This window comes from Diadema setosum, chromosome 10, assembly GCF_964275005.1.
Source record: "Diadema setosum chromosome 10, eeDiaSeto1, whole genome shotgun sequence".
NCBI classification, from domain to species: Eukaryota; Metazoa; Echinodermata; class Echinoidea; order Diadematoida; family Diadematidae; genus Diadema; species Diadema setosum.
The window spans coordinates 6,719,038-6,743,354 of NC_092694.1; the positions used below are offsets into that span (position 1 = coordinate 6,719,038).

At 38.4% G+C, this 24,317-nt stretch overlaps 2 protein-coding genes across 2 annotated transcripts; both read right to left on the bottom strand.

The window, feature by feature from the left end:
* Positions 1 to 12,156: 12,156 nt before the first annotated feature.
* Positions 12,157 to 16,078, bottom strand: LOC140234525 (actin, cytoplasmic-like). The gene is made up of 4 exons (XM_072314567.1): positions 15,947 to 16,078; positions 14,788 to 15,039; positions 14,050 to 14,296; positions 12,157 to 12,668 (listed from the first exon to the last, which is right to left on the bottom strand). Exons 1-4 carry the CDS (start codon positions 16,076 to 16,078, stop codon positions 12,157 to 12,159), a joined length of 1,143 nt encoding a protein of 380 aa, XP_072170668.1.
* Positions 16,079 to 19,553: 3,475 nt separating this feature from the next.
* LOC140234450 (actin, plasmodial isoform-like) lies at positions 19,554 to 23,193 on the bottom strand. Its single transcript, XM_072314496.1, has 4 exons — positions 23,056 to 23,193; positions 21,995 to 22,222; positions 21,282 to 21,528; positions 19,554 to 20,065 (listed from the first exon to the last, which is right to left on the bottom strand). The coding sequence occupies exons 1-4, from the start codon at positions 23,191 to 23,193 to the stop codon at positions 19,554 to 19,556; spliced, it is 1,125 nt and encodes a 374-aa protein (XP_072170597.1).
* Between the last annotated feature and the right edge of the window lie 1,124 nt (positions 23,194 to 24,317).

A 24,317-nucleotide genomic window follows, 5' to 3' on the forward strand; every position in this document is an offset into this window, starting at 1 on the left:
TCACTCAAGCATAAGTGAGCTAGTGCTTGATAAAGATAGTCATGTCAATTTTCACATCTAGAAAAATTCCCTCCCATAGAGATAACACGTAATAGCGAAGATAGAGAAAGAAGTACATATGACTTTTGACCCCACTTTGCACACCCAAGATGGCATCTGAGCAATTAGTGGTTATTTTGTGAAATGATCCTTGTAACATGGTCTTTGCGTGTGCAAAATATGGGAAAGAAAAGACATGTATTTACCAAGATACAAAATGAAACATTTATGACTTTGACCCTAATTTACATACCCAAGATGGTGTCTGATCAAGTAGTTGTTATTTTATGAAATAATGTTCGTGACATGAACTAATCATGTGCAAAATTTGGTGGTGATAGGGTATGTTTTTCTCGAGTTATTGCACAGAAAGTAGCAGAAAAAAATATTTCAATACATCGAAAATAAGCTTTAATTTCAAGCAAGTTTTTTGACGTGATCCCGACATGGTATGAAAAAAAGAAGGGCACACTTACGATAGCCCAAAGTCTCAGTTACAACATATTAAAATCTTGGAGAAATTCACCGAAGTATAAGTGAGCTAGTGCTCGATAAAGATAGTCATGTCAATTTTCATTTCCATAAAAATTGCACTCCCATAGAGATTACACGTAAACTGGCCAAATTTGACAAGGTTACCTTCAATCCATTTTTACGAGGTGATGCCGTCATTCAATCAAAATTATGTTATCATATGAATGAAAGATGATTAAATAAGCTACAATATACTGAAATTTAGGTGAAAATTGGCAAAGGATAAGTGAGATACGCTCGAGTAAACTTGAAATTTGATGACGTCATTTTGAAAATTTACTTTTTTTACTTTATTAAGAAATTTGATATCTTTTAATCATTTTGTCAGCATAGCAAACCCATGAAATGACATGTACAACTCATCAGCTTTCAGAATATGCCAAGAAAAAGGGGGGTCACCGTTCATCCTGACGAATAAAATCCGATTTAAAATTGACGGTTTTTTGGCATAATTGCACTGTGTATCCCCATTGACGCACGCGCGGAATTTTGAGTTTGACGGGCCCGTATGACGTCATATTGAGTCGGATTGACTTGAAACTTGGTAGAAATATTCCTTGACATTTTAGATATCCGATCCGTGTGAAAAAACTGAAAATTTCTATTGCATACTAGCTGTGCGTGCGAATATGTGCGCGCGCGTACGCGTCCGTCCAATTTTTTCAATTTTTCAAAAAATGCTCCAAATGATCTGAAACGTGTGCAAAAAAATTTTGAGCTCGATTTGAGCATACAAATATTTCAACGCGCGCGTACGCGCGCGTTTTAAGATAAATATGGATTTTTGAGAATATGAGTAGAACCCGCTTGACTTGAAATATATGTGACGTAAATTTCATTGAAAAATTCCATTCCATTAATGAGATATGCATGAAAATGTGTTTTCATATAATGACGTCATAGTGACGTCACGGTCGACTAATCACTATGATTTTACTTGCGCTGTCGTCTTTGCGACATGATACATATATGGTATAAGTTTGACATTGAAAGGCAATGCACTTTCTGAGCTAACTCTTGCACAACTTTTGCGGAGAAATAAAGAAATAAAGAAAGAAGAATAAAGAATCAGTACAGATACAGAAGGTGATCCGAGAGGATACTCGGATCACCTAATGAGTAAATAAATCGCCGTCTGATGGTGACTGAATACTAAGTTTAACACATGCGATTAGAAAACAAAAGTTTCATAGCTGCTAGTGTGCCAAGTTGTTGCGCTGTGGAGAAGCTCATTCACCTTCATTTCGCAGAATGAATTAGCGATTCTTCTCTCAACTTTGTCGCTGATACCGCATAAAAAGATCAATGACATGAGGGGGGGGGGGGGCGTGGCTGTTGAGACAGGTGGTGGATGTCAGAACGCGAACCCCTGTCGACTTCATATTCCTGATGTCACACATTAATTGCTCGTCTATAGTAACGAAATCAAAATTGAAGAGGATATTGAGAAACAGCTATCACGGTGAAATTCTCTGCAGCTGACAGGTGTTTTCAAGCTTGTCGCATTGTTCGGACATGCATCTTTGCCCCACTAGAATGACATCCTACGAATAATTATTTATGTGACAATCTGCTCACCTTTTTGTGTAGGCAACTATTCTTGTAATTGCAGATATCTTCTTTATTCTGTATACCTTTGAAATGAAGGGTTACAGCTCGTTATTCCGAAGGTTCCTTAAAAATTGTCTACGAGTTGTGCCCTGTCTTCATTTCGGGTGCTGTTCGTTATTCCGAAGGTTCGATATTCCGAAGATTCGTTATTCCGAAGGTTCGTTTTTTCCGAATTTCATTTTCGGATTAACAAATCGTCGAAATAACGAACCTTCGGAATAACGCCACAAATGTTCGGATTAACGAACCCTCTTTCATTTTCGGATTAACGAACCTCTAGGTATAGGGAATTTGTGTGTTTCGGATTAACGAACCTTCGGAATAACGAACCTTCGGAATATCGAACCTTCGGAATAACGAACAGCACCCGAAATGAAGACAGGGCACAACTCGTAGACAATTTTTCGTATTCAAGACAAAAGCTTGAAGTTCATCTCAAACAGATGTCCCCGTATTGAATGCTCTGACAGGCTGCCCAGACACGTCATCATTTTCAAGCTGTAATACGTCGATGTTATTCGAACAGGCTGCCGTTGAATATGTTTCCTGTAGAATACAGAAATCAAAAGTCTTACAACTAGTACTACTGATGAGGATAAAGGTGATGAAAGCACGGTAGAGTAGGTTGACCACCAACGACCGTTGCCACGAGTAATGAGGTGCAAACCCAAATAATTGGAATCATTGATAAGTCTCTTCGCGCTGAACTCTGACGCTCATTTTATAGATCCAGAGTTTCATTTCGTCGTTACCCAAATTAGAGTCAATGAAAGCGAATTGATTTGATTTACGTGATTGCTAAGAAAGTGATGAATCGTGCTTGTAAAGCTGCAACTATGAGACTAACGGCTTGAAATCTCCTCTATCATACAGGAGTGGAAGTGAAAATAAATTGCCTATGGGTGAAGGGGCACAACAGTCAGCTGTTGCACCTGCTAGGGGACTCGAATCAAAGACCTCGGAGTCATTACACGACACCCGACCCCCACGAGTCATAACGGCCAACGAGTTGAAAAGGTCCATGAGTCATACAGCCCAAGAGATATACAGCCCATGAGTTCGACACGACGCAAATAAGGCCAACGAGTTAGACACTATATAGGCATACAACGCACACGAGTTCGACACTAACAAGCAAGGCTCACGAGTTCGACATTACATCATGTGGCTTAATGTGTCGGTCTCGTGGGCCTTGTTTGCCTAGTGTCGGACTCATGGGCCTTATTTGCCTATAGTGTCGAACTCATGGGCTGCATGACTCGCGGTCTGTATAACTCGTGGGCTGTATGACTCGTTTGCTTTATGATTCGTGCGAGTTGAACTCGTGATGGTCATCCGGGACCTTGAATGATTGGAAGTACGTGGCCATAATACGGCGCACTAAGCCACTAAAGCTCTTCTTATCATTATATTTTCTCCTCTGAAATGGAGCACATGACATTAAAAGCTGAGAAAGATATGAAGGAATGCAAGAAGGAGAAGAAGGAAACAAGTAAACAGGAGAAAGAGGATTGTGGAGCAAGAAATGAAGAAGAAAAATGAGTACACAGAAAAAAAAAAATGAGGGAAAGGGGAAGGAAAGAAAGTCTTCTAATTTTCAATAATATAACGGTTTTAATATCAATTGAAGAACTTGCATCGTTTCTACTGGAAGCATTACTACTGGAAGAAAAAAAAAATATCAATACTGTATCACCCAAGGCAGGCAGATGATTAGGATGGTGACAGTGACGAGATTTAGTGTTATAGCACTTAGCATGTAGTAAGTATAAAAGTTATACATGTAATTGTGGTGATAAATTGAGACGAAAAAGATTACAGTGACATTACAATGATTATGATCAATACATGCCACAATTCAGTATCTGTTTTTCAATGAGGACTGTTACATTTCCGAAAGCTAAACATCTTTCCCCTCGTAGTACTTGTGTACAAGTAGGCCGTACATGATTATAGTGCGAGGCTCGTGAGCAACTGTCCGATCTCACCGTAGATGGAGGCAAACAGAAATTTAAGAGCACCTGACAGGTCGTCACCGCGATAGGAGCCAAAAAGGCGTGGAGTCTCATCCGCCAGTCCGCGGAGAGTTCAACCCCCACAGGACTGCGTTAATTACTTCCGGTGCAAGCAACCACGCTTGCCAAATTTAAGGTCATCGAGTTCATTCGTGAGGATGACAGTGCCAAATACGTTATTGGTCTCTCTGAGCATCGCATCTTTCTAGATAGAATCAAAATATATCATGTTGTTCAGCGTGCTGTGATGACTTTATGCGAGCGTTACATCAGTGTTATTTGGGAGGCCTCTCAATGATGCTTTATGTAATTTTTGTTCTCTTTGACAATTAAAAACAAAGTACTAAAATTCTATTACAATAAGAGATGCTTTAGTTATTATCAAGAATCATGTTTTTGTTTGTTTGTTTGTTTGTTGTTTATATCCTTACGTTCCTTACGTTTATCTTTACGTTATAATGTATTGATAAGCAGGGACTTCTGGGAGAGCAATCTCTTGAAACTGGAAGGCTTCTCTGCTTTTTAAGAAGACATAACTAACTAAAGGATAAGGGAGATGGACCAGTGATGATGATGATGATGATGATAATAATAATGATAATAATAATAATGATAATAATAACAATGATAATACTACTACTAATACTACTACTACTACTACTACTACTACTAATAATAATAATGATAAAAATAATAATGATAATCGTCATCATCATCATCATCATCATCATCATCACAACAATGATAATAAAACTTACAAGAAAAGAGTGATTACATGTAATAAAAAATAATGACGTGGAGGTATTGTATTGAGCAGTAACAGTTAATTATCGCAAAAATAATTCGCCCTTCCCTTTTCTATATGTTTTGTGGTAAGTAAATTTTCTTTTGTTTCTTGTTGGAACCCCATTCAAGTCAAAGCCTGCTCATTGCAGTCTCCCATTCTTCCTCTCTTATGATAGTAGTCAACTTCGTTTTTCCTGTTATGTAATGAAGGACAAAGTTTTATCCTTGGTCACTTATGTCACGGAATAGGCGATTCGAATTTTGATTTGCACCTTTTATTTCGTTTGCATGCTTTATATCCATTCTTGTTATTACCCCTGAAGAAAACAAATACAGAAAGACAATTAAAGCGAATCTATTTCCCAACTAGTAGACAAGTGTTTATCACTCTTGAACTAAAGGATCTTATAATTATTGCTAGCTAGCCCCAGTAGTTCACAAACTCTGTATCTGTTAAGACTTTGCACTGACGGGGACACAATTCTTTCCACTCATAGCAACAGCTTTTAACTGCTGTTCACGTTAGAACTATGATCCGAGTAGCTATGATGAAATAAACAATCTTACTATTAATCATGCATGGATCATGATCCACAACTAACCACATGTTCTCACATACATACACAGAGCCACACCAGCTATTGCAAGAATCAAAATTTACTTCGCATAAAAAAAGAAGAAATCCATGAATCGGCACATCATTAAGAGGTACCTACATAGTACAAGCGTACTCATTTTAGTGGGTACCTCCATTTTTTTTTCAGAATCTATAAAATATTTATGTATACATCATTCTTCTTTTGTACTGATAATATACAGTCATTAACAAGTTGTTATTCTTTGATGCCTGTGTAACATTCCATAAAATACATGTCAAATTTCTCATATTTCCTGGTAAATTCTGTTGAAAAACAAAGTGTGAAAAATGAAATTTGAATTGAATCATTTCGGCTAGGTGGTACCATCAAACCGAAAAGGCGAAAAATTGCAAGTAGGCTCATAATTATTCAAAACGCAAGCTGCTGAAGCAAGTTTTGATTATACTACTTGCGTCACAACACATTAAAGATAAAACGGAGGGGTGTTCTTTGTTGGCATTCCCGCCTCCACCCAGTGCTCCCTCCTCCCACATTCTCTTCCGTTATCTTTGGCGCCAATTTCCATCTCCATGCCAACCGTCTTCCGGTCTCGCATCCTTGCAGCTGCAAGACTTCCTCTGGGGGGCAAGTCGTCGAAAGCGCCATCTTCCTAAAATCCTTGAATTGAAGGTCGAATCGCCATGTCGGGGAAACAACTTGGCACCACGGAAATCAAAGGTTTTATCTTTGTTTAGTCTCCCACGATTTCCTGAACTGTCAGTGTTGTTTTCAAATAAAAATTAGAACGAAATAACAAACTAAGCTTGGTAGGCCCACGACATGAAGGCAGAAAGAGTGTCAAGAAAAAGATTGTCCTTGATTTGCCTCCTTGCATCTTTGGCGGGCCGTGGAATCTTGTGATGTAGGGTGCTTCACCCACGTTAATTCCGCATCGTTGCCTAGCAACGTTCACCAACAGCCATGTCGCACCAAGGGAATAACCTTGAGAAGTATGGAGTGGAAACCAGATTTGAAGGTCAGCGGAAGGGAGCAGCGCGGGGAGCGCGGGAAGGCCCGCCGACTTTTCCTTCAAACTCGCGGGGTAGCAACAGCATGATAAACAGAGCGTCGGTCTTTTTCCTGGTACTGTATGTTTCATGAAAATTACACTGTCGTGGGTTGGGCAGGACATGAGTTAGGAAGTAAGAGAAACGTGGATCCTTTTTTGTGGCTTTGTTTTGTTGTTAAGAGCAACGTAAAATGAAACATGACTTTTCAGATAGTAAGTTACTTTCTTTTAGCAACAGCTAACCCTGCTCTAAACGAGAACCCATTGGCGAATGTCATATTGACGACGAGCAAGGCACGCGTCAGTGTTTGTAAATTTGAAAATATGTGTCTCTTCATTTTGGATATGAACCAATTAATATCTTCGTTAAAATATTTCTTCTTTTTTTTTGATATTCCGCTACATGTATAGGATATTGTCAGGTTAACTGAAGATGATCGGTCTCTAGTTATTACCCTTGAGCTGTTATACATCATCATCATCATGATCATGATCATTTGAATTGAATTGAATTGAAATTGAATTGAATTTTTTTTGAATTGAAATGGTGTTTTATTAGTCAATATCTTTCGCAGCCCGGAGGCTGAATTACAGACATTGTTAACAATAGCCATGTATACATTAAAAATACTCACAAAATACAATGTAGCGATGAAAAAAAGACATTAAAATAACAAAGGATCAATCTTATTTATCAGAACCATTGCACAATTAGATTAACCTATAATACCAAACAAAATCATATATTAAAAATATAATATATTACTGTTCTCAATGATTATCAAAAAACAAACAAACAATAAGTTTATGTTATATATATATACCGGTCATTTATACTTACATTGTATTAATTAATACAGATGTTGTGTTGTCATACGGCTCAAATCAACACATTTTACGCAACAAAAATAATCAGTTTATCAAAAATAGTCAAAGATACTCAGATAAATAAAAATAATCAAATAATCATAAAACTCAAATCAACACATTTTACTCAACAAGGATAATCAATTTGATTGAAAAAAAAATACTCACAATCTTCTTTTCGTAATATACATAAACTCCCATATCAGAATATATGCAATCTATACACAGCGCATTACATCAAATCAGTCAATCAATGATTCGCATTACATATGTGCATTGTATATACGAAAATAGCATCTGATAATTGCACATCTCTCCCCCTCTTTCTCCCCCCCCTCTCTCTCTTTCTCTCTCTCTCTCTTTCTCTCTCTCTTCTAGCTCTCATTCCACTATTGCACACACGTACAATATGTATATCATGATCATGACCATCATGATCATGATGATGATCATCATCATCGTTTCATCGTGATCATGTAACTTTTAGGTGGCTTATACAGTTTCGTACCGGCTAGTGTTCTTCTTTTCCCCTCTTTTACTTTTTACTATCCTCAATATTACTTGTAATCATTATAATCATAATGGCGATTATTGTTACGTTTTTCTGTCATCATCGTCAATATAATATTTTTTTAAAATCATTATCAAATTTATGTAACCAGAGTACCATTTCCTCTTCTTAGACATTTGTAACTGAATACGATATTAGGAATTCCACCATCTCTTTCGCAAGTCAGTAGTCCATGTGATTTGATGATAGCGTAGATATATGCCAATCCGTTACCAAATTAAACCCACGGAAGAAATACATGTGCCAAGCAACTAGGAAAAGTTCGCAAAAAGGGTAGCCCCTAAACCTTTTAGGTTTTCGCAAAGATTAAGCGAGGAGGAGGGAGGATAGAGGTTGCTATGGAAACTGCAGAGGTGTCGTTTTCAGCGCTTGGATATTGTGTGGCAGGGTAACAAGAGAAAAAGCAAAAATCTGCAATCGTGACAACATCCAGATGAATCTGCAAAGGAAGCCTTATAACAAAAAGTTTCATTTTTTTTTTTTTTTTTTTGGTCATGCCTGCAAGCAAATACATACGATTCAGCCAGCTTTGTCGGTAAATACGGGGGCCGTGACGCTTTCACTTTCGTCAGACACACAGATAAACAGGACGACAGTTGGATTTAGAATATTAGAAAATCTGGGTAGGCGATACACTGTATCACGCACACCTAAATGACATCCACACTATGACTTCTAAGAGAAATATATCATAGAACAAAACTACCACATGTATATTACATGTATTACTATAGGCGTAGTAGTAGTAGTAGTAGTAGTAGTAGTAGTAGTACTACTACTACTACTACTACTACTACTACTACTACTACTACTACTACTACTACTACTACTACTATACTACAACAACAACTACTACTACTACTGCTATTACTACTCCTCCTCCTCCTTCTACTATACTACTACTACTTCTACTACTACTACTACTACTACTACTACTACTACTACTACTACTACTACTACTACTACTACTACTACTACTACTGCTACGACTACTAGGTCTACTACAGTAGTGCTACCATTACGAAGGGAATAGTATAAAAGACAGTCCAAAAGGACTTATATAACTTACATAGGACTACCAGGGCCCTGTTTTATGAAGAGTTAAAATCGATTATATAGTTGATTTCAACTGCAAGTCTATGGCGGCCTGTGTGGTAAGGAAATTTAAAATCGATTTTATCTTTTGATAAAACGGGGCCCTGGTCTGTAACGGAAAACTTTGAAAATTGTTGATTTTTTATTCATAGTGTATTATCCAAAGGACAAGTGTTTTAATTAAAAAGATGACTACAAAATACTGCGCTACAATATGGGTCACCTATTGGTTAAAAAACAAGGGTACATTGCAATGTTAAATAAACATCCACACAATCACCACACAACGACAACGAAAAGAAAGGGCGATAGAAAGAGGAAAAACATACCAAAAAAAAAAAACAACAAAACAAACAAAACACTGAATTATTATTTTTTTCTTGACGAATAAAATTGAAGAGTTTGTTTGCAAAAACCGATAAGTCCAAATATGTCAAATGGAGATATTTCCGATTAAAGGTCAAGAAAAATAAAGAGAATAATAAGAAAATTTTTGCTTCTTTTGACCATAACTTCAAAAATATACCTTTATATAGTGACCAATGTATCATTAATTTTGAAAGGTATCATTTTGTACTTTATGACAGAGACCGTACTTCAAAATCTTCAAAAATGGACTTATCGGTTTTTGCAAACAAACTCTTCAATTCGTTATTGCAGACAGCCATATACCATCTCTAATACTTGACACTACAAGTTTCAGTACGCTACTTTCTCTCCACCGTTTTACATAGGCACACCCAACCATCGAAAATCTAATTATTATTTCCTTAAAATATGTCCTACACACAAGTTCATCTCAGATTTATTTCTGTTGAGGAAAATAACCTCGGAAAATACACTCTGTTTGAGACTGTAACCAGTTCTGATTTCTTCTCTTAGACTTTGACTATGGGAACATGTTTTTGTCAAAAAGTCAATGGTCTCCGCAGCCCCTATGTATGTACAAATGTGTATTTAAGGTTCCTCGTTGCAAAATGAAAACTTACCGATCACCTTCAATCCTTAGTACATTGCATCCTCGAATATTTATCATCAGCTCGTTGCCACTGTGATTTTGTTTGATTGTATACCTCCTTCAATCAAAACTGTTTAACAACAAGAAAAATGACTTCTTTGAATAAATTCTTTGAATTAATCAAAATAAATCATAATCAAATAAAGGGGATCATATCAAACATTGAAATCAATGACTCGGACCGCAATTTCTCGTGAGAGGACTAACAAAATTATAACACGAGAGGGCGCCACACCATATTTTTTCCCCAGACAGAATGGCAATAAATGGTAATAATATCACAAAGGCTACAATTATAATTGTATATCCTCGAGTAATCAATAGTTTACTGCTGCAAGCTTCCAATTGTTACTGACCACTGAATATCTGTTAATAGAAGTACAGTACTAATGTTATCATTTGGAAGGAAGATAATGTGAGGTTATTTATCAATGTAAATGAAAGCAGTATGTTGATTGGGTTAATATAACGCACTATTATTGAGTAATATAAAAACAATCAGATCGTGATAGTATTTTATCAATTATTATCATTTTTTTTTTTGGGGGGGGGGGGGGAGGGTTACAATTGATTACTAATATTACTAGTGACGTTGATTTCCTTAACATCATGACAACTTTTAATTTTGACGTCATTGTCATCACAATTTGTGTGAACATTAATTAAAATATAGGTATTTCCACTGTTTGGAACCATTGTAATCTCACCATGACACGGTAGGGATTATACAAGATTAGTAGAACATTCAGCCCGTAGCACAATAGACTGACATGTACACACTGTAGTTGTATAAAGTTTTCAAACTTAATCTGAGCTTCAGTCTGTACTATCATTTCGTCATCTTGCTTCGTCAAATTTTCTTTATGCATTACGTCATGGGGTATAGTCTTCAAATCTCCCTTCCTCGAATTGATTTTTAAGAGGCATCAATAATGCTGACCTCGAAATAAACACTTTTTGGCCCGAATTCACGAAGGTGGTACAAATGAAACCATGGTTAAACCATGGACAAAAACCATGGAGCGCCAAGTGTAGCATGGAATATTTCGTTACGAAATTGGTCATTTCGTCGATGAAATGATTATTTTGTAACGAAATAACAACATTTTGTAACTAAATGAACATTTCGTCCACGATATGATAATGCCGTTAACGAAACGGTCATTTCGTCGACGAAATGACGGGTGTACGGGGAGGCGCACCGGGCGCCCAATTAATTTTGTTGTCTAGTTGTTGTTGTTGTTGTTTTGTTTTGTTTTTAAGTAAAAGAAAGAACAATAAATATAAATGAATACCTTGAATTTTTTTGTTGTGTGTGTGGTGTTTTTTTTTCAATAAAAGTATGCATGAAATCACACCATGACCTTTTTTGGACAGCTTATGAAATCGCAAATGCTATGAGGTAATTCCTGTTAAAGAACCAGGAAGTGTCATCGGAAATATAAGCTGTGCCCCTCTTTACGTAATCCGCTCTTGGGATGATAACCTCGATGAATCATGCAAGTAACTGGACTAAGATATTACTTACAACAGTAGTATTACCATACCAGAAAACGGCCGAACGAAATGGAGCTGAAGCTAGGGGGTGCTTCACGAACAATTTAAGTCGATCTTAAAAATTACAACCTAAAAGTGATGTTATGTTGTGTGTGTCTTCTATGATATTCTTACTTAAAAAAGATTCTGGAGACTTTTACACGCGGCCATTAACATACAAAATAAAAAGAGGAACAAATATTTTGTTTTTACTTTTTTGCTAACAATTTAAAGTGGACTCAAAGACATCGGATAAAGCTGAACAGGTAAACTGATGACATATCATAGTATTTCGTTGATCTTAACTTTTGAGATCGACTTCCATCTCCCCCCCCCCCCCCCCCACCCAGAAGTGGGGGTGCAGCTCTATGCAGCTCAGTTCACTTCGATCTATACCAGTTCATGCTGCCTGTGTGTATCTGGACTGGTAGCGGTAACTATAGCCCACACTTTTGCTGCACGATCCTACCTCCATGCTCATCGTACTCTTTCTTAGCAACGCAGAGTGACCGGAAGTTCGACATGGAGGCGAGGATAGAGCCGCCAATCCATGCGCACTCCTTTCTCTCCGGAGGGGCGACCACTTTGACCGGCATCGCTGCGGGAGCCAGGGCGGTGAGCTCCCTCTCCAGTCGCTCGGGGAAACCCGGGAACATGGAAGAGCCACCAACCACGGTGATATTGCCGTAGAGAAGCTTGCGCAGATCGACGTCGCACTTCATGATGCTGTCGTGGACGAGGGCGTGAACGCTCGGACACTCGCGACCAATGAGTTTTGGTTGGAAGAGGGGCTCGGACACCAGGAATCGTTCTCGTCCGACAGTAACCTCCTGATAATCTGGCAATTCATAAGTCTTCGTGACATCGTCTGCAACTTCCATTTCCTTGTCAAAGTCCACTGCGACGTACCCAGTCTTCTCCTTGATATCGCGAACGATGTCGTGCTCAGCTGGAAAGGAACCGACGGAGAAATCATTCACGTGAAGAAGTTAAAACTTTTCTAGTCTTGTAGTCTAACACTGACACCGGAAAGCACGAAGGCATGATTTCTTATCGTGATAATAATTGTAAGGTTCTGAACACGGATTTGACTCCTCGAAGCATAAGACATAACCAGTCAATCACTACAACACTAATTCCTCTTGCGACATGAACGTTGCGTGACGAGTACGACTACAATCATTACAGAAGTTTCAGTAAGTTATTTGGTGGGAGAGATTTAGAATTTGAGCTGCAATGATGGGAAATTTACCTATTATGACATGGAATGACTCGCGTAACATTTTCACAGCATTCGAAGTGAGTACACAATATCAGTGCGTTCAGTGAAAGCAAATTTAGCTGTTTAAAACGTAGTCAGCAAGAAGCGAAGTACGATTTTGTTGTTACTTGGAACCTAGCCGTCGAATGCGTACAAAGATTATTATTCGCTGGGATCATCACGTTTAGGTAACTGTCGCCAATGTCATCTGGGCAACAAGCCTTAGTGTTTTACATACATTTCACGATTAGGCGCCTTGATATCATGTCATGTATGTTTTATAGGTACAAATTCCCATCTCCTGTTTCTACTCAATCAATGACTTTCTTTGTATGAAAATTAAACTTAAAAAATGATATAGTTGGCCATCGACATGATCGATGGGGACAAATTGAGCTGCATTTTTTTTTTTTTGTGATGCTGAATAATGGAATTTAAAAATGAAAGTGATATACATGAAGGAGAGTTCTCTGTGGAAAATTCCTCTTTCCTACTTTATTCTGAGGAATTTAAGTTATATTTAATAAAAGTTGATCTCTATTGCACATAACACCCAACAAGTGTCGAGTATTGTGAAAATGAGCCAATCGGAGAAAGGAAAGTTCCCAGAGGTGTCGAGCCTATATCAGGAACGTGCCTCAATCTGAGATGTACCGAGCCATCTCAAATCCTATGCTAATGGGAGCTCGTAACAGTACAAAGGAACGGAGCGCTTCGATTTCGATACTCAATGCATGTGCATCGTCTTTTGCAGCACTATGTTTCATGCATAGTTTGCAGTAACGATTGTACGCCGACTGGCCCTTAGCACGTATCAGGCAATTACCCCCAGAGGACAATTAACCCAGGCTAATTACTGGTTAGTGATAAGGTTAGATTAAAGATTATATAGGGTTGGCAGTTAGGGTTAGGTTTAGGTTAGAGTTTGGGTTAGGGTTAGGATTAGGTTCAGGACTAGGATACTGTTTAGAGTCAGGGAAAGGTTTCGGGGTAATTGTCCAGTGGGGTAATTGCCCTAGAACCCTCTTAGCATAATTCGTACCAACGTTACCTCGCAGCCTGGACTAACCTGTGGTATGGAAGCTACAGCCACGATCATTGAGGAGTTTTACCAGATGCTTCGTGAGGTCCCTTCCTCCCATATCGAGTCGCTGCGCGGCGTCCGTGAGGATAGAGCCGTAACACATGGGCAGGACTTGACAGACACCGTCTCCAACGTCAAGCACGATGCCCCCTTCGCTGGCCGAGGCGTGGTGCGAAAGGACGAGCTGGTTGGCCACGTGCATGACTCTGGATTCTAGACTCTCGAACATGAGCTGGTGAACAGAACCATTTGAAATAGTTTACATAATTATAAAGCACTTTTTGGGCAATTCTATTCTTCCTATAATGTCTTCTGTTTTTCTTTATGTCCTTGGAATTTGCCCTCCTGTTTATCCTCCTCTTTTTGTTCTCCTTGATTTTCTTGATTTTCTCCCCCATCCTTTTGTCTCCCTTATTCGTCATCTCCTTCATCACAATCATCATAATCATGAACATCATGATCATAATCATCATCATTATAATCATCATCAGCATTGTTATTATCTCTTTCATCTTTATTTTATTTTTTCTTGCTTTTTAATAACGTCACTTTTTTTACCTTCTTTTTTTCCCTCATCCTCTTCATCCTTCTACATAATTACACTCCCTTCCCAATTTCCCTTTTCTCTTTATGACGTCATAATGATTGGGACATGTCTTGCGGACCAACCGCCCTGCTGGAGGTCTTTCTGCATGCTGCTAAAATAGTGTAAAGGAGACCGACCTCTGCCAGTTTTTCTTTCTGCGACTTCGGGCTCATCGTTGCCTCGGTGAGGAGCACGGGGAGTTCGTCTGCAGTGCAGCGGAGCTCGTTGTCGAATATATTTTTCAGAAGTCCTTCCAGGTCGTCCCAGTTCGTGACGACCCCGTGGTCGATCGGGTGCCTGAGTCGGAGAAGACCTCTCTTGCACTGGGCATCATCGCCGATGTATCGGTAGCGCATGGAATCTCCGTCAACGTTGAAAGGCACAAGTTTCTGCAAGGTGAACGACACAGGGAAACCATCGGGTGAATAGAACCGAACTAAATAATTGTGGTCCCGTACAAAAGAGAATTACATGCCCTTTGAGCACTCGGACTGAGTGGTGAGGAGCATTATAAACACCCCTAATAATAACAATAATAATAATAATAATAATAATAATAATAATAATAATAATAATAATAATAATAATAATATTATTATTATTGTCATTATTATCATTAATATTATTATTGTAATGATATTAATAATAATAATTATTATTATTATTATCATTAGTATTATTGTAATAATAATAATAATTATTATTATTATTATTATCATAGTATTATCATTGTAATTATCATAATCATGATCATATTATCCTTATACTCTCCCATTCCGTTCTCCCTCCCCCTCTATGTTTTCCTTTGACTATTTCCCTGCAATGTTCTCAGACCCTCAAAAGAATTTGCACAGGATACTTTAGGTCCTGTCAAGCAATGTATTAAGCCTTTGTGCACGATATGAGTACCAAATTGTGGACAGAGAAAATCTCAGTGTTTTAATTGTACACACCAACCAAAGTCCCTGGCGGTTACAGCTCGTTATTCCGAAGGTTCGTTATTCCGAAGGCTCTTTATTCCTAAGATTCGTTATTCCGAAAGTTCATTGTTCCGAATTTTATTTTCGGATTAACCAATCTTCGGAATAACGAACCTTCGGAATAACGCCACAAATTTTCGGATTAACGAACCCTTTTTCATTTTCGGATTAACGAACCTCTAGGTATAGGGAATTGCGTGTTTCGGATTAACGACCCTTCGGAATAACGACCCTTCGGAATAGCGAACCTTCGGTAACGAACAGCACCCGTCCCTGACACGAAAGGGTTAAATCATTATCATCTCCCAAATCTTACCTCATACTTCCTCTCGCCCACGAGGGAAGGGATGCTGAACCTTGGTGACTCTTCACCGGAAAAGCCCGCCTTACAAAGACCAGAACCCAGGTCAAAGACGAAGGCACAATCGTCTATGACGTCGTCATCCATGGTTAACTATCTTGACGCCAGTCTTGCACAAGGTAGGGTTACTTGGGATTTAACAAACACAATTATCTACAGGTGCAAAACTATCAAAATGATTATTTTCCACACGCGACTGTATATGTGTTATAGAAAATGAATAAAATGAGAAATCGCTGACTTTTAACTTCATTCCGTTTTAATGGCTTAAATGCTCAGTACATCCATCACAGACACACTCTTCTATTATAATACGAGCACTTAAAAGCATTACCTGACCCGTTATAAGGTCTGTTTGTAAAGACTACACTGCAAAACACAAACGTCCCCCACACACGAGCCAGTATAGTCTCCTCACAATGCCTCAGTTGTCATAATTTCCTCGCACCACATAATCTACAGAAAACGTATTCATCTTGTCTGTAACAGCGTGTTCTCTGACAGGATATCCATATTTCACTCTTTCCTTCTCAATGGTCTACGGACACGTCGTAAAAAATATTACTCAGGGTGCAGCGACAGTCATGGAGCATGAATCCGAGGTTATGTTATACTCGACGCATTGTGTCCATCACAAATCACACAAATGGGATTGGGCACCCACTCGGGACTATGTACATACTGTACTTACACAGGATATAAACTTACCTGACATGATAGTGATGACGGTTTTTCGAGGTAATGCGAGAAAAACAAAAACGAAACTACTAGGACTGAACTCTAGAGCTCACTCCCTCCCTGCGCTCTCCCGTGTGTACAGTGCAAATGCTGATGAACCTGTCACAAACAAGCTATGCATGGACTCAGTACAGACAGAGAATCTGCGGTGCATAGTACTTGGTGCCGAGAATCGGCTGCTAGCAGTCTGTGTTCAACACACACAGCAATGCATCTACGCTACGTACAAGTGCATTCATGGTTGGACAGTAGGATGGGCGGAGCGTGTAACCGAGAACTAGTCTTCATTTTGCAGACACGTTGAGGTAAACGTGCGTGTGAGTACTTCGGTCATTTAAATTCCAAACGAACTTTCACTGATTTGATGAGGGTGGATACTGCATGGTTCAAGTCTCAAGCTAATGGAAATAAACACATTCAGCGCATAGCAGACTTGTAATGTATCGAAGTTCCGGGTATGGGGCTTTACAGAAATGGATTATAGTATTGTTGGAGATGAAGAATTGGACTTTCAAGTTTTTGCGAGATACCAAGAAACCGCTAATTAAATAATACAAACCATACCATTCTAAGAGAAATTCAAAGTTTATATGATGAAAATCGGTTTGGGAATGGTTGAGGCATCCAAAAACAAATGAAAACAAAGCGATCTAATAAAAGGTGGGTACCACATTTTTATCATGATCGCTCTGTTCATATTTCAGCCATGTCAAAAACCAATTTTCATATCAAATAATGTTGGATCCCTCTTGGATTTACATGCTCTCTCATATTTCATAGGAGGTTTCTCATTATCTCACCCCCCCCAAAAAAAAAAAAAAAATGTTAGAAACTTGAAGTTAGGTCTCAACCAGAACTACACGGTCCCTTTAAGCAAACGAAAATATTATGTATTTAATGTCATGGGCTGTTTACCGGAAAGCAAGAATTGTTTTCGACATCAACTCATGAAAGCATGTTCATGGCCACATTGTTGATTCATAAATGGCTTTATCTTAACCCACATTGAAAATATGACTTTTAAGGATAACCACTTGAGATGAAACATAAGAAATATGCATGAAAATCTGTGAAAAGTAAAAAAAAAAAAGATCTCTTTACATATTTCTTGTTGAAATACACATTCCCGTCATGTTAGCAAACACACACAAACACACACACTTTAATTTTTTGTTAATCTTAATCACAATCTTTGGATCTTTAATTGTACATAAACAAATCATCTTGAATGTATATAAACAATATTCAATCAACAATGATTAATCAAACGAAAAAAAAAAAACAATCACACGGTGTATAACCTGAGAATCATAACATTCAGTGTACATCTCAAATTATTTATACAGAAACTTCTCTCATGTATACACACACAAAATGCACTCACACACGAACATGAACGTTTGAATTTTTCATGATATATTCCTATATAAAATATATATATATAAAGTAGATTGTGTATAGAGAAATTTATCATCAGATAAACTATTGGTTTGTGTCTTGACAATTACAATACAAGGGTGTAAAGGAGACGATTCTCTTTTTAATTTATTTAATAATAAAAATAAAAGCAATTCTGGTACTAATACCCATAACCGATATCGATAAACGGCAATTTTTATGATAACCACCAAAAAAAAAAAAAAAAAAAAAATGCACACGTCCTTTTGAGGCTGTTTTAAATTTGGTATTGTATTTCCAATTTTAGGTTTTGGTGACATGGATTGACAAAAAAATGAAATTATTATTGACTTAACTCTCTACTAGCATGACTAGTAGCCCTTTTTGTATTGCATACAAAAATAAAGTCATCACTACGTGACCCGGGAAAAGATTCCTGACGCAGTCCTTTGAGAAAATAACAATGAGAGAAAGGTAAAGACAGACGAAGATACCTGATTAAAAAAAAAATCATATCAACGTACATGTACTTACATAGCAATTCATATACATGAATACTCGTTGGAAGTAGATTACATGCTATACCCGTATCACAATAACAGGGAAGTAAATATAAATGCACTTCTTTCTGTCTGTCTGTACTGTTGGTTGTTTGTCTGTGAGTCTGTCTTTATCTCCCTCTCTCTCTCTCTTTAGGTCTTTCTGTCTATCGCTGTCATTGAAAAAATAAAATTTGAATTGAATTTGCTTTTTATTATTTCACAAAACACACAAAACATACAATACATCCACTTGCCTCTTTAAACTCATTTTATTGCCATCTATATTGCCTCTTTATGTTTATCGCCTCCTATTAATTATTCTCGTAGGAATAACCATGACTATAATTATATGTTTCAAAGACGTGTTACGTAGAAGGTCAGATATGCCTCGTTAACAATGAAAAACTTGTATGCAACTTGATATTCATTTGGTCTACTGTCATGACTGTGCGGAGGTTCTAAAAACGATAGATATGAAACCAACATATACGATAGTGACACGTCACTACCAAATGCCCTCGGCTTTTTAGTAATACATTATATCTTTTATACGCATATATTGTCCCCTTGACAACATCAACACTTATCACAGGATAATTTGGAGTATAGGCCCCTAACGTTCAATAAGCGACAACTTCTTTCTTCTTTTAAGTTGTATTTTTTTTTTTTTAGAACAAGAATTTGCATAGGCATCCTTGAGAATGCAACTGCTTATTGAGTTGTTTGTTCTTACACTTGTCGAAGGATATACGCACGACGTAGAAGATAATGAAAAAAATTGGCTGCTTTAACAGACTGACTGTTTAAAAAAAATGGACGTGATGTTGGTATGATGTCTGTTTGCAAAGGGAATGCATTACTCGTTATTTAAACCCAAATTTTACTCAGTTAACACATTTCTGATGAACTATGTTCGGTCCATACTCTTCATATTCTTCTCTCCTAACCCACATCCTTTCCATTCTAGCTATCGATGCCATAATCGATCCACCAATCCACACTGCTGCGTCCCTGTCGTCTGCCGGTTTCACAGTGATGTTCACCGCGGCCGGTGCCAATTCGGCCAACTCCTTCCTCAAACGATCGGCGAACCCTTCAAACAAAGTCGAGCCACCGGAGAGGTAAACGTACTTGTAAAGGTCCTTTCGGCAGTCCACATCGCTCTTCATGATGCTATCGTAGATGAGCTCATGAATGCCCGGGGTTGGGAGACAGAGCAGTGAGGGCCGAAAGAGCGGCTCGGCGACTTGATATCTTTCGCGGCCAAGTTTGATAAACTGGTCATCGCCGTACTCGTAGAAAATCGGAGCACACTTGTTGGAAAGCATCTGGTGTTCATAGTCCATGGCAACTACGCCGAATTTCTCTTTTATTTCTCGAACCAGTTCTCTGTCAGCTATGTAAAACGGAGTTAAGAACAGGCACGAATGCGTCATGGAGGTGCTGTACAATTAGGATGAAAAACACAAAGCTCACCAAACGAAAAGCCGAGTATTTTGCTAATTAACACTTAACCATAAAACATACGATCTTTTATCAATTCAGTTTAAAGGGTGTGTACAGTTCTGGTTGAGGTGAGGATTTAGCTTTTAACGTGTTGCGAGATATTCAGAAACCACTCTATGAGATGTCAAAGAGCATGCAATTCTAAGGGGTATCGGTTTTGAAATGGCTGAGATATCCAAAAACAAGGTGAAACAAAGAGATCCTAATAAAAGGCGTGGCCTGTCGCCTTTTATTATTATCACTTATTTTTATATACATATCTCAGCCATTTCAAAGCCAATTTTCATCAAATGAACGTTGAATCCTCCTTAAAATTACATGCTCTTTCATATTTCACAAGAGGTTTCTTATTATCTCAGTTAGGAATGTTCAAAACATGGATCCCCACCTCAACCAGAACTGTACAGTCAATCTTAATTTTATTTCCATCAAAAAGAAAAAGAAACATGATTCAAAATAATACAAGTTGTCAATTCGGCTTTCATTCATCTGATAAGGACAGTTCGTCGAACACACTATAAGGTACATGCACGAATGATATCATTAAAAAAAGAAACAATGCACACTTTGTCATGGTAACAAAAGTTATAATGCTCCGCAATCCTTCAATATTGCGTGGCTCGTACGTCAAACTTGGGTGATGTTCGTTATTCTATCGTCAATCCGAAAACAAAATTGATAAGGTTCGTTATTCCAAGGTTCGTCAATCCGAAAATGAAAAGAAGGTGCAAAATAAACGAAATTTATATTTCTGATTAACGAACCGAATTTCATTTCCGAATTAACGGACCTTCGGAATAACGAACCGTGGATTAACGAATCTTCGGATTAACGAACCTTTCGGAATAACAAACCTCCAAATAAATGATTCTTATTTCAGTTTTCGGATTTACGAACCCATAAGATTAGACATATACGAGTCGAAATCAGGGCCCCGTTTCATAAATCTTGCTGTCAATAACAAGTTATGATTAGTTGTTATAAGCTACTGAAATCTTTGCATCTGAATGGCTGTGAGCAAATTTGTCATAGAAATGTGGCAGTTATTACCGATAACAAGTTTTATGAAACGGGATCCCGGTCGAATGCATGCATCCTACACTTACCTGTCGTCGTGAATGAGTATCCCTGATTGCTCAGCAGCCTCATCAGGTAATCCGTTAGGTTCCTTCCGCCGAAGTCCACCCGCTGCACGCCGCGGCGAATAATGTGACTTTGGTAGATGGGCATGACGTCAATGACACCGTCGCCGATGTCAACGACGAGGAGCGAGGTCGTCCCGGACGCGAAGTGGGATAGGACGGCTTGGTTGGCCACGTAGAAGGCAGTCGCATGAAACTTCTCAAACATCACCTGTTCAGTGAAGGAGGGATTTGGATGATAAATTTACAGGACCATCACGTGATTACAACGTAATCACTATATCGGCGAGGTCAGAATTAGACCAAAAAGACATGAACGCACAACCAACAAGCAAGAGTCACAAAACTGAAAACTAGGATACCAATTACTCTTACATGACATATTTTCAGTGCTGAGATAGCGCAGTTTAGCTCCGATGACTGAAAAGATACCACGACTTCATTTCATGTTCAGTGCATATATTTTGGAGTCTCGTTCCATGAGCTAAAACGGTGTGAACAATCAAGAAATTAAGAATTACGTAGCATGAATAACGGGGTATTAACTTATATGTAAATGCAGTGTGAGGGGAATGTTTACATGGTTGTACCGATAAAAAAAAAAGAATTAAAAGGCAGTTGCTGTAACAACTACCTTTTTTTTCTACAAGCAACTGACAGTAAAGTTAGAGATCCACCTGCGCCATCTTTTCCCGGTTGGCCTTCGGGTTTAGCGGTGCCTCCGACATCAAGATCGGGTTGAGGTCGGGGGAGGCGTTGAGTTTGTTGCTGAGTGCATAGGACCACACCTTCTCCATACCCTCCCAGTCGGCCACGATCCCGTGTTCGATGGGGTAGCGAATGCTAAGGAGATCCCTCTTTCTCTGGGCGTGGTCTCCAATGTACTCGCCCCTTGACAACGGCACCTGTTGAATTCAGTGAGACACTTAATCTTATATAGGGAAAGTCAAGTTCGTGAACAACTCATTCCTATACATTATTATGCGTCAATTAAACACACAAAAAATTTCTCCTCTACGTAGCATGATATACTACAATATAGTGATAACAATAGGCATCACATTCGAATGTTGTTGTTGTTGTTGTTTTAAAGGAAGAAGAGAAAGAGAGAAAAATTGGGGCCCTATACATCAAAATAATTTGCCCCAGCATTCGAATGTGTGATGACTTTCTTTACGCATGACACGCATGAACTGCGCAAAACAATGCGTGTCCGGCCAGAAATTAAGCAAGGCTAAACCAAGAGAAACAAAAACCAAGCAAACCAAGCAAACCAGCAAACAAATAAAGAAAAAGAAAAAGAGCAAACAAACACACAAGAAAGTAACTAAGTAAAACAAAAAATAAAGAAAGAACCATCATATGGCTCGTAACTATTGTGCTTGAAAATTATGTTTCGGTAATATTGTAAAATAAGAATGTTCAAAGCCAGAAAGATTGCAGCACTTGAAATTTGATTTTAAGGGTTAGAATTAGGTGCACATGGTTTAGAATATTCCACGAACTTGCTTACTGTTTAGCAATACATTTATTGTACATGTTTGCAAAGTGAAATTGATTTCCTCTTTTTTTTTCAAGGTAGTGTTTTATTACTTCAGTTTACTATCTACATCGGTATCAAAGTACTCTTGTACTGTTGTACTGTACTGGCCAGACACTGTAATCTATGTCGGTTTAAATACTCGACATGTTCTGCGAAGCAAGCCTTTGGATCAAATTGTCAAACAGTGGTATTTACCATGGATAGTGGTTTCCCGACGACGGAAGAGAACACTGCCACGCATTGCTCTTCGCCAGCGAAACCAACCCGACACGTCCCGGATCCGTTGTCGATGACCACTGCGGGGAAATCAAAGCCGTCGACTGGTTCAGCCATTCGGTTCTATTTACCTCAATTTGTTGGACATGGTATACTGCAGACGTAGGACACAAAAATTAGAAAGAAGAAAAAATAATGATATTGCCTTCTCCTGAGCATCTTTATCATTACATGTCAAGCTGACAGGTCATGTAATATCATCATTGTCATAATTATCACTATCTATTGTTATATGTATTATTATTCGTAGTAGTAGTAATAGTGTGTGAGTAATACTAGTAGTAGTAGTAGTAGTAGTAGTAGTAGTAGTAGTAGCAGGGGCGGATCCAGGAATTCCGTAAAGGGGAGGCGCCTTTATTCAAAGGAGAGGGGGGGGGGGGGAGCGCACGTCCCCTCCCCCATTTTTTTTTTGTTATCTTTATTTCTTGTGTTTTAACCAAAAACAAAATAAAAATAAAGAGAAGACGCGCGTCCGGTGCCCCCCTCTGGATCCGCCACTGCAGTAGTAGTAGTAGTAGTAGTAGTAGTAGTAGTCGTAGTAGTAGTAGTGGTAGTAGTAGTAGTAGTAGTAGTAGTAGTAGTAGTAGCAGTGATAGTAGTATAGTAGCAGTAGTAGTAGTAGTAGTAGTGATAGTAGTAGGTCCTATTGTTTTGTAGGCTCTAACTACAGTGTATATGTTTATCACGGATTATAACCAGTACTGACAACAAAAACTAGTGTTTACATTGCTAGTTCTCTAAATGAAAAGGTCTGCAGTATGCACTACTTGTTCTACACACTAGAACAGTGTGTTCCGATGGTATTCCGATAATAATGGCGAAATATCTGCAGCTTACACTCCAGTTGATGAACCCTATAGTGCATACACTGTCGGGTGGCTTGGTAAAGTACACGCGCTACGCCATACATTGTATTTTGTGCCAAAAACAGCTTATTCTTCCGCAGTTTACTATCCTTGCCTGTATGCATGATTGTGAACAATTAAATCGGTCCAACTCTGTCCAGACACACTGGCAACGATACATCACAATGTCATGTACATGGTTCAATCACCACTATCCTTGTGCATTCATGTATAGAACAATATACTTATAACCTTGGGATTGTTCTGTGTTTCTTTTGATGTTGTTTTCCTCTGCAGTACTTCCGTTGATTAATCTTTGCCTACAGACTACAACAG